Source organism: Coregonus lavaretus (assembly GCF_964263955.1).
Source record: "Coregonus lavaretus genome assembly, contig: HAP1_SCAFFOLD_1395, whole genome shotgun sequence".
Classification (NCBI taxonomy): Eukaryota; Metazoa; Chordata; class Actinopteri; order Salmoniformes; family Salmonidae; genus Coregonus; species Coregonus lavaretus.
Genome location: NW_028165325.1, coordinates 114899 through 126342, shown reverse-complemented (window position 1 = coordinate 126342; position 11444 = coordinate 114899). Strand labels below are relative to the sequence as shown.

The 11444-nt window shown below is 47.5% G+C and overlaps 1 protein-coding gene across 1 annotated transcript in view; it reads right to left on the bottom strand.

Annotated features, from left to right (window-relative positions):
* Positions 1–1630: 1630 nt before the first annotated feature.
* diaph3 (diaphanous-related formin 3) overlaps positions 1631–11444 on the bottom strand; it is a gene marked incomplete at both ends in the record, with an annotated part of 78448 nt that continues 68634 nt past the window's right edge. Inside the window, 3 exons of the mRNA XM_084191096.1 lie at positions 1631–1760; positions 7903–7999; positions 8362–8436. Coding sequence (XP_084047222.1) covers positions 1631–1760; positions 7903–7999; positions 8362–8436 — 302 coding nt within the window. The remainder of the gene's footprint in view (positions 1761–7902; positions 8000–8361; positions 8437–11444) is intronic.

Genomic DNA, 11444 nt, shown 5'->3' with positions numbered 1-11444 from the left:
AGGAAAGAAGGGAGGGGAGAGATGAGGGGAGGGAAGGAAAGAAGGGAGGGGAGAGATGAGGGAAGGAAAGAAGGGAGGGGAGAGATGAGGGAAGGAAAGAAGGGAGGGGAGAGATGAGGGGAGGGAAGGAAAGAAGGGAGGGGAGAGATGAGGGGAGGGAAGGAAAGAAGGGAGGGGAGAGATGAGGGAAGGAAAGAAGGGAGGGGAGAGATGAGGGAAGGAGAGAAGGGAGGGGAGAGATGAGGGAAGAAGAGAAGGGAGGGGAGAGATGAGGGAAGGAGAGAAGGGAGGGGAGAGATGAGGGAAGGAGAGAAGGGAGGGGAGAGATGAGGGAAGGAGAGAAGGGAGGGGAGAGATGAGGGAAGGAGAGAAGGGAGGGGAGATATGAGGGAAGGAGAGAAGGGAGGGGAGATATGAGGGAAGGAGAGATGGGAGGAGAGACGGTAAACACATCTCTGGGTTTAGGAGGGAGTGTAGTGGAACACTGAGAGAAGGTGATACTCGCGTCTGGCCAGTTGGTGACGACCAGCCCGGCCTGTTGATTCAATCCGGCATTTTCCATATATACTGAACAAAAATATAAACACAACATGTAAAGTGTTGGTCCCATGTTTCATGAGCTGAAATAAAAAATCCCAGAAATGTTCCATACCAACAAAAAGCTGAATTCTCTCAAATTCTGTGCACAAATTTGTTTACATCCCTGTTAGTGAGCATTTCTCCTTTGCCAAGATAATCCATCCACCTGTCAGGTGTGGCATATTAAGAAGTGGATTAAACAGCATGATCATTACACAGGTGCACCTTGTGCTGGGGACAATAAAAAGCCACTCTAAAATGGGCAGTTTCATCACACAACCCAATGCCACAGATGTCTCAAGTTGTGGGCGGGCAGGAACGTCCACCAGAGCTGTTGCCAGATAATTTAATGTTATTTTCTCTACCATAAGCCGCCTCCAATGTCATTTTAGAGAATTTCCTAGTGTTGACGCGTAGACTCGCAAGCTGGCTAGATTCATCAGTATACGTTTATGGCCTATAGCATTTATTCACATAATAGTGGAGTCAGATTGATGAATGTAGTTTATTATTATTCAACTTAATTATAATCACAACTGCAAGAGGAGAAGGGAAAGAGACTGAGGGAAGGAGGAAGAGAGGAAGGGGAGGAGGAAGAGAGGAAGGGGAGGAGGAAAAGAGGAAGGGGAGGAGGAAGAGAGGAAGGGGAGGAGGAAGAGAGGAAGGGGAGGAGGAAAAGAGGAAGGGGAGGAAGAAGAAAGGGAGGGGAGGAGGAAGAGAGGGAGGGGAGGAGGAAGAGAGGGAGGGGAGGAGGGAGAGAGGGAGGGGGGAGGAAGAGGGAGGGGAGGAGGAAGAGAGGGAGGGGAGGGGGAGGAGGAAGAGAGGGAGGGGAGGAGGAGGGGAGGGAGGGGAGGAGGAAGAGTGGGAGGGGAGGAGGAAGAGAGGGAGGGGAGGAAGAGAGGGAGGGGAGGAAGAGAGGGAGGGGAGGAGGAAGAGGGGGAGGGGAGGAGGGAGAGGGGAGGAAGAGAGGGAGGGGAGGAGGGAGAGGGGAGGGGAGGAGGGAGAGGGGAGGAGGGAGGGAGAGAGGGAGGGGAGGAGGGGAGGCACTGACAGCTGGTTTGGAACACCTGTCTGGCAGCCTCTGCAGGCGCTGTGGGCGGGGCGTATCCCAAGATGCAGCAGGAGGCGAGGGAAAGGTCTGTGAGTGAGCCGGTGCCCGGGGTAAAAGAGACGCTTGGCACCTGTTGTTGCACAGGATTACACAAGACCTTACAGCGAGAGGCGAGGAGGAGCGGAGCGGTGTGCCAGGCGGGCTCCATTGGGCTTTAGCTCCACACAACGACAACTCCTCCCCGACTGGCTGAGACTGGGTCCGCATTCCAAATGGTACCCTATTCCTTACATAGTGCACTACATTTGACCAGAGACATGGGTCTCTATATATGGAATAGGGTGCCATTTGGGTCACATACTGAGACAGACTGGGGGAACATAGCCAGGATGGGAGGTGTATCGGTAATGAAACAGACTGGGGGAACATAGCCAGGATGGGAGGTGTATCGGTAATGAAACAGACTGGGGGAATATAGCCAGGATGGGAGGTGTATCGGTAATGAAACAGACTGGGGGAACATAGCCAGGATGGGAAGGTGTATCGTAATGAAACAGACTGGGGGAACATAGCCAGGATGGAGGGAACATAGCCAGGATGGGAGGTGTATCGGTAATGAAACAGACTGGGGGAACATAGCCAGGATGGAAGGTGTATCGGTAATGAAACAGACTGGGGGAACATAGCCAGGATGGGAGGTGTATCAGTAATGAAACAGACTGGGGGAACATAGCCAGGATGGAAGGTGTATCAGTAATGAAACAGACTGGGGGAACATAGCCAGGATGGGAGGTGTATCGGTATGAAACAGACTGGGGGAACATAGCCAGGATGGGAGGTGTATCGGTAATGAAACAGACTGGGGGAACATAGCCAGGATGAGAGGTGTATCGGTAATGAAACAGACTGGGGGAACATAGCCAGGATGGGAGGTGTATCGGTAATGAAACAGACTGGGGGAACATAGCCAGGATGGAAGGTGTATCGGTAATGAAACAGACTGGGGGAACATAGCCAGGATGGGAAGGTGTATCGGTAATGAGACAGACTGGGGGAACATAGCCAGGATGGGAGGTGTATCGGTAATGAAACAGACTGGGGGAACATAGCCAGGATGGGAGGTGTATCGGTAATGAAACAGACTGGGGGAACATAGCCAGGATGGGAGGTGTATCGGTAATGAAACAGACTGGGAGAACATAGCCAGGATGGGAGGTATATCGGTAATGAAACAGACTGGGGGAACATAGCCAGGATGGGGGGAACATAGCCAGGATGGAAGGTGTATCGGTAATGAAACAGACTGGGGGAACATAGCCAGGATGGGAGGTGTATCGGTAATGAAACAGACTGGGGGAACATAGCCAGGATGGGAGGTGTATCGGTAATGAAACAGACTGGGGGAACATAGCCAGGATGGGAGGTGTATCGGTAATGAAACAGACTGGGGGAACATAGCCAGGATGGGAGGTGTATCGGTAATGAAACAGACTGGGGGAACATAGCCAGGATGGGAGGTGTATCGGTAATGAAACAGACTGGGGGAACATAGCCAGGATGGGAGGTATATCGGTAATGAAACAGACTGGGGGAACATAGCCAGGATGGAAGGTGTATCGGTAATGAAACAGACTGGGGGAACATAGCCAGGATGGGAGGTGTATCGGTAATGAAACAGACTGGGGGAACATAGCCAGGATGGGAGGTGTATCGGTAATGAAACAGACTGGGGGAACATAGCCAGGATGGGAGGTGTATCGGTAATGAAACAGACTGGGGGAACATAGCCAGGATGGGAGGTGTATCGGTAATGAAACAGACTGGGGGAACATAGCCAGGATGGGAGGTGTATCGGTAATGAAACAGACTGGGGGAACATAGCCAGGATGGGAGGTGTATCGGTAATGAAACAGACTGGGGGAACATAGCCAGGATGGAAGGTGTATCGGTAATGAAACAGACTGGGGGAACATAGCCAGGATGGGAGGTGTATCGGTAATGAAACAGACTGGGGGAACATAGCCAGGATGGGAGGTGTATCGGTAATGAAACAGACTGGGGGAACATAGCCAGGATGGGGGGAACATAGCCAGGATGGGAGGTGTATCGGTAATGAAACAGACTGGGGGAACATAGCCAGGATGGGAGGTGTATCGGTAATGAAACAGACTGGGGGAACATAGCCAGGATGGGAGGTGTATCGGTAATGAAACAGACTGGGGGAACATAGCCAGGATGGGAGGTGTATCGGTAATGAAACAGACTGGGGGAACATAGCCAGGATGGGAGGTGTATCGGTAATGAAACAGACTGGGGGAACATAGCCAGGATGGGAGGTGTATCGGTAATGAAACAGACTGGGGGAACATAGCCAGGATGGGAAGGTGTATCGGTAATGAAACAGACTGGGGGAACATAGCCAGGATGGAAGGTGGATCGGTAATGAAACAGACTGGGGGAACATAGCCAGGATGGGAGGAACATATCCAGGATGGGAGGAACATAGCCAGGATGGGGGGAACATAGCCAGGATGGGAGGTATATCACTCTGCAGAGCTGCCTCCAGAACAAGATTCATGTTGAAAAACGCTAACCTACAGTGCATTCGGAAAGTATTCAGATCCCTTGACTTTTTGCACATTTTGTTACGTTACAGCCTTATTCTAAAATTGATTAAATCGTTTTTTTCCCCCCTCATCAATCTACACACAATACACCATAAAATAGCTGTGCAGCAACGCTCCCCATCCAACCTGACAGCGCTTGAGAGGATCTGCAGAGAAGAATGGGAGAAACTCCCCAAATACAGGTGTGCCAAGCTTGTAGCGTCATACCCAGACTCAAGGCTGTAATCGCTGCCAAAGGTGCTTCAACAAAGTACTGAGTAAAGGGTCTGAATACTTATGTAAATGTGATATTTCGTTTTATATTTGTAATACATTTGCAAAAATGTCTAAAAACCAGTTTTTGCTTTGTCATTATGGGTTATTGTGTGTAAATGGATGAAGAAAAATATATATTTCATCAATTTTAGAATAAGTCTGTAACGTAACAAAATGTGGAAAAAGTCAAGGGGTCTGAATACTTTCCGAATGCACTGTAAATCTACGGCAAGACCTGAACATGGTTGTCTAGCAATGATCAACAACCAGTATGACAGAGCTTGAAGAATTTTTAAAATAATAAATGTGCAAATGTTGCACAATCCAGGTGTGAAAATATCTTAGACTTACCCAGAAAGCTGTTATCGCTGCCAAAAGTACTTCTACAACGTATTGACTCAGGGGTGCGAATACTTATGGATATGCTTTTCTGCATTTCATTTTCAATAAATGTGCAAACATTTCTAAAAACGTGTTTTCACTTCGTTATTATGGGGTATTGTGTGTAGATGGGTGAGAAAAAAATCGATTTTAATCCATTTTGAATTCAGGCTGAAACACAACAACATGTGGAATAGGTCAAGGGGTATGAATACTTTCTGAAGGGACAGGGAGTACCAGTACCAATTCAGCAGCGGGACGCATTCCTACGCTCACAGACAAGTGATGATCCTTGGTGGTATCCATGGTGACTTTAGTCCTCTGTTTCCATGGTATTAGGACTAATAGTGGTCTTCTTCAATACTGTAGGGTCCTCCTCTACTCTGAGGGTGTAGGGTCCTCCTCTACCCTGAGGGTCCTCCTCTACTCTGAGGGTCCTCCTCTACCCTGAGGGTGTAGGGTCCTCCTCTACTCTGAGGGTGTAGGGTCCTCCTCTACTCTGAGGGTGTAGGGTCCTCCTCTACTCTGAGGGTGTAGGGTCCTCCTCTACTCTGAGGGTGTAGGGTCCTCCTCTACTCTGAGGGTGTAGGGTCCTCCTCTACCCTGAGGGTGTAGGGTCCTCCTCTACTCTGAGGGTGTAGGGTCCTCCTCTACCCTGAGGGTGTAGGGTCCTCCTCTACTCTGAGGGTGTAGGGTCCTCCTCTACTCTGAGGGTGTAGGGTCCTCCTCTACCCTGAGGGTGTAGGGTCCTCCTCTACCCTGAGGGTGTAGGGTCCTCCTCTACTCTGAGGGTGTAGGGTCCTCCTCTACCCTGAGGGTGTAGGGTCCTCCTCTACTCTTCTCAGACTCAGGCCCTGAGCCCTGCTTCAGTTCAAACGCAGCACTGGAACAGTCTACCAGGGGTGGTGGGACCATTACAGGCTCCCTGAGAGGCCTGGGAGGACGTCTCTCTCTCCCCCTGGTGCTGAGCTCCCTGAGAGGCCTGGGAGGACGTCTCTCTCTCCCCCTGGTGCAGAGCTCCCTGAGAGGCCTGGGAGGACGTCTCTCTCTCTCCCTGGTGCAGAGCTCCCTGAGAGGCCTGGGAGGACGTCTCTCTCTCCCCCCGGTGCAGAGCTCCCTGAGAGGACGTCTCTCTCTCTCACTGGTGCAGAGCTGATCAGTAGGAGCAGGATCCCCCTCAGAGCTCACATCCTTCTGGAGCCTCTTTCATCCTCTCCTCCTTATCCTGTTGAACAGGCCCTCAGTGGGAGGAGATCACCTAACACATGCTACTGTGGAGAGGTGTGGGGAGTGTGTGTGTGTGTGTGTGTGTGTGTGTGTGTGTGTGTGTGTGTGTGTGGTGTGGTGTGGGCTAACGCTGCTCGTTAGGAGATGGATGTGTAGATATAGTTTACATATAACTCAATAGCTGGCATTAGAGAGGACAGAGTAGGAAGGAGATGGATGTGTAGATGTTTATTTTTAGTGAAGACATCAAAATGATGAAATAACACATATGGAATCATGTAGTAACCAAAAAAGTGTAAACAAATCAAATCAAAATATATTTATTCAAATAGCCACCCTTTGCCTTGATGACAGCTTTGCACACTCTTGGCATTCTCTCAACCAGCTTCATGAGGTAGTCACCTGGAATGCATTTCAATTAACAGGTGTGCCTTCTTAAAAGTTAATGTGTGGAATTTCTTTGCTTCTTAATGCGTTTGAGCCAATCAGTTGTGTTGTGACAAGGTAGGGGGGTATACAGAAGATAACCCTATTTGGTAAAAGACCAAGTCCATATTATGGCAAGAACAGCTCAAATAAGCAAAGAGAAATGACAGTCCATCATTACTTTAAGACATGAAGGTCAGTCAATCTGGAACATTTCAAGTGCAGTCACAAAAACCATCAAGCGCTATGATGAAACTGACTCATGAGGACCACCACAGGAAAGGAAGACCCAGAGTTACCTCTGCTGCAGAGGATAAGTTCATTAGAGTTACCAGCCTCAGAAATTGCAGCCCAAATAAATGCTTCACAGAGTTCAAGTAACAGACACATCTCAACATCATTTGGTTCCAACCGCCGTGTCTTTGTGAGACGCAGAGTAGGTGAACGGATGATCTCCGCATGTGTGGCTCCCACCGTGAAGCATGGAAGAGGTGGTGTTATGGTGTGGGGGTCCTTTGCTGGTGACTTAGTCTGTGATTTATTTAGAATACAAGGCACACTTAACCAGCATGGCTACCACAGCATTCTGCAGTGATAAGCCATCCCATCTGGTTGGGCTTAGTGGAACTATCATTTGTTTTTCAACAGGACAATGACCCAACACACCTCCAGGCTGTGTAAGGGCTATTTTACCACGAAGGAGAGTGATGGAGTGCTACATCAGATGACCTGGCCTCCACAATCCCCCGACCTCAACCCAATTGAGATGGTTTGGGATGAGTCGGACCACAGAGTGAAGGAAAAGCAGCCAACAAGTTCTCAGCATATGTGGGAACTCCTTCAAGAGTGTTGGAAAAGCATTCCTCATGAAGCTGGTTGAGAGAATGCCAAGAGTGTGCAAAGCTGTCATCAAGGCAAAAGGGTGGCTACTTTGAAGAATCTCAAATATAAAAATATATTTTGATTTGTTTAACACTTTTTTGGTTACTATATGATTCCATATATAGTTTTATTTCATAGTTTTGATGTCTTCACTATTATTCTACAATGTAGAAAATAGTTTTAAAAAATAAAGAAAAACCCTTGAATGAGTAGGTGTGTCCAAACTTTTGACTGGTAGTGTCTGTCTATAGCTGGCATTAGAGAGGGATATACTGTATGCATACAATATAACAAATGAATGGTTAAACCTAACCAACGTTTCAGCAACACAGTGCCTTCAGCTTTTCAATATGTAAAAGACAAAAGGATTAGCTGCATTACCTTGTTGTTCATGGAGGATTCGCAGCATTACCTTGTTGTTCATGGAGGATTCGCAGCATTACCTTGTTGTTCGTGAATGATTAGCTGCATTACCTTGTTGTTCATGATTAGCTGCATTACCTTGTTGTTCATGAAGGCTTTGAGGCACTGGATAATTTTATGCTGGCTCTTCTTGTCAGGTTTCTCCTGGCTACAGAGACAACACAGAGAGAGAGAGAGAGAGAGGGGGGGGGAGAGAGAGAGAGAGAGGGGGGGGGGGGGGGAGAGAGAGAGGGGGGGGGAGAGAGAGAGAGAGAGGGGGGGGGGGGGGGAGAGAGCGAGGGGGGGAGAGAGAGAGAGAGAGAGAGAGTTGAGACAACAGGAGAGAGAGAGAGAGAGAGAGAGAGAGAGAGAGAGAGAGAGAGAGAGAGAGAGAGACAGAGACAGAGACAGAGAGAGAGTAGAGGTGAGATGAGATGAACATTCATATTGAACATGTGGTGATGTTTCTACATTGAGTTAATGCAGTCAGTGTGTGTGTGTGTGTGTGTGCATACAGGGTTGTATTCTTACTGTTTCTTGTGAAGCAGCTTCTCCAGAATGTCTAGCAGCAGACCCAGCCCCTCGTGGCCAAAGCTCTGCACCCAGCTAAAAAAAAAAAAAAAGAAAGATCATAAATAAATAAAACTATTTTTTATCCAAAGTGAATTGAAACTGACAGTGACATATTGTCCAGTATATGTGAGCTGTATAGGTGGGAATCAGACCCACAGCCTCTTGGTGTGACCAGGCCGTTTTACACCTTGACTTATCTATGGTCACTGGATGGACTAGATGATCCCTTTATCCCCTATGGGCTCTGGTCACAAAGTAGTGGTGGCATTTGGGACACAACAATACCTTATCCATGCTAGACTAGAGAGCAGGGATGAAATATTAACCGTGATGAAAGGACCCCTGGACTGGCTGGCCTGTGTTTGTTTTCAACCTATTAAAAGTCAGCACATTCAGAGATTAACTTCCCCCAACGGACCAATAGACGAAACACTGAATGGACTAAAACAGCAGCAAGATCTGAGTCCATTTAAATCACATCTCCTTCCTTTTACGTCTCCATCTCTCTCCTTTAAGCTGGGCCACTCAATCCCCCCTCTTGGGTGAAATCTAATAATACTGCTATTCCCTAGTCTATAATCTAATAATAATTCCCTAGAAACAGGACGAATTACCAAGATGTTTTTTCAGTAGTTTATTAAACGTGTGCCGCACACATAGCTTAGGCTGTAGTGTGATTCAGAGGTTTCAGAGCTGAGGGGAGGACAGGCAGGACGGACGGACAGGCAGACAGACAGAGACAGACAGACATAATCCTCCCTACAAGGAGTTGATCCATAATTCTTTCAAGTCACTTTCAACTTCTCACAGAGGATTTACCCTGGCACTCCAAACCTTCTAAACAAATGTGATTGCACAGTGTGAGCTCTGTCCCTATCAGCCTCTGAGTTCTTCAAGTCTTATTCCTGACAACCTAACATATGAAGAGCAGCAGCAATCATGTCCATAGAAATAGAATGACACACACTCAATCTAGTTCTGTGATCACACCCTTCATAGAGACAGAGAGAGAGACAGAGAGAGAGACAGAGAGAGAGACAGAGAGAGAGACAGAGAGAGAGACGGAGAGAGAGAGCGAGAGAGATACAGAGAGAGAGTGCGAGAGAGAGAGAGAGAGTGCGAGAGAGAGAGAGAGAGACAGAGATAGAGAGCGAGAGAGAGAGAGAGAGCGAGCGAGCGAGAGAGAGAGAGAGAGAGAGCGAGAGAGAGAGAGAGAGAGAGCGAGAAAGAGAGAGCGAGAGAGAGAGAGCGAGAGCGAGAGAGAGCGAGAGAGAGAGAGAGAGAGAGAGCGAGAGAGAGAGAGCGAGAGAGAGAGAGAGAGAGCGAGAGAGAGAGAGACAGAGAGAGTGCGAGAGACAGCGAGAGAGAGAGACGGAGAGAGAGACAGAGACAGTGCGAGAGACAGCGAGAGAGAGAGACGGAGAGCGAGACAGAGCCAAAGCCAGAGAAAGAGCGAGAGTATAACCATATTAGAGACACATATTTCCCTCAGATTACACCAACAAAGAATTCGAAAACAAATCCAATTTTGATTAACTCCCATAGCTATTTGTGAAATACCACAGTGTGCCATCACAGCAGCAAGATTTGTGACCTGTTGCCACAAGAAAAGGGCAACCAGTGAAGAACAAACATCATTATAAATACAACCCATATTTATGTTTATTTATTTTCCCTTATATACTTTAACTATTTGCACATCGTTACAACACTGTATATAGACATAATAAGACATTTGAAATGTCTTTATTCTTTTGAAGCTTTTGTGAGTGTAATGTTTACTGTTAATTTCTGATTGTTTATTTCACTTATTTATTGTCTGTTTCAATTGATTTTGCAATGTAAAATGATGTTTTCCCATGGCAATAAAGCCATTTGAATGGAATTGAATTGAAGGAGATGGAGCGAGAGAAGGTGGAAGCAGAGAGGAGAGGGATGTTAATCTGTATGAGGTCAGAGAGGGTGTGTGTAGCATTGGATTCCTACAAAACTAATATTAGTATTAAGGCTGGTGACATTTCAGTGTTGTCTCCCCCTCTCCCTGGTAGGTTAATCCAGGTCTTTCTATTCCACAAATAAACTGGAGGGGGATCGAACACCGCCTTTGCTCTGAGTCGAGGCCTGCGTCGCAAATGGAATCATATTCCCTATGTAGTGCACAAATTTTGACTAGGACACCAAATGTGTTTGAAAGCAGTGCACTATACAGGATAGGGGTCCCCAACTAAATTAATCCACGAGCCAATTTTTTCTTGAGCGGATGGTTGGTGGGGCTGGAACATAATTACAACCTTCCCAAGTTCTCTCATGTCACCCGGCTCCTCCGTACACTCCACTGTCTGCCAGTGGAAGCTCACATCCACTACAAGACCATGGTGCTGACCTACGGAGCAGCAAGAGGAACTGCCCCCTCCCTACCTTCAGGCTATGCTCAAACCCTACACCCCAACCCGAGCACTCTGTTCTGCCACCTCTGGTCTCTTGGCCATACCCACCCCTCCGGGAGGGCAGCTCCCGCACAGCCCAGTCAAAGCTCTTCTCTGTCCTGGCACCCCAATGGTGGAACCAGCTTCCCCCTGAAGCTAGGACAGCAGAGTCCCTGCCCAACTTCTGGAAACATCTGAAACCCTATTTCCTCTTAACACAGTCTCTTAAATAATCCTCCTCCTCACCTCGAACCCCTCCCCTTTTTCTAGCTCCACCTCTACTGATAGCTACGTTATTGAGGGAAAAATGTACTTTCTATGCCTGTGAAATGTGGCTGTCTCACCTAAGCTATCTTAAGACGAATGCACTAACTAAGTGGCTCTGGATAAGAGCGTCTGCTAAATGTCTAAAATGTAAATATAAATCATTTGTAGATTGCAAATTGACCACAAGAAGCCCAAACAGATATAACATTTGACTAAAACATAATAATTTCAAAACCTTGCTTACATTTGTATACGATCACATATCTCTCTCTACTGTGCGAGGAAATACTTTTCCCAAAATGTAAAAATCACTTGGAGCTGATTTGCTGGTGTTTTAACATTATATTA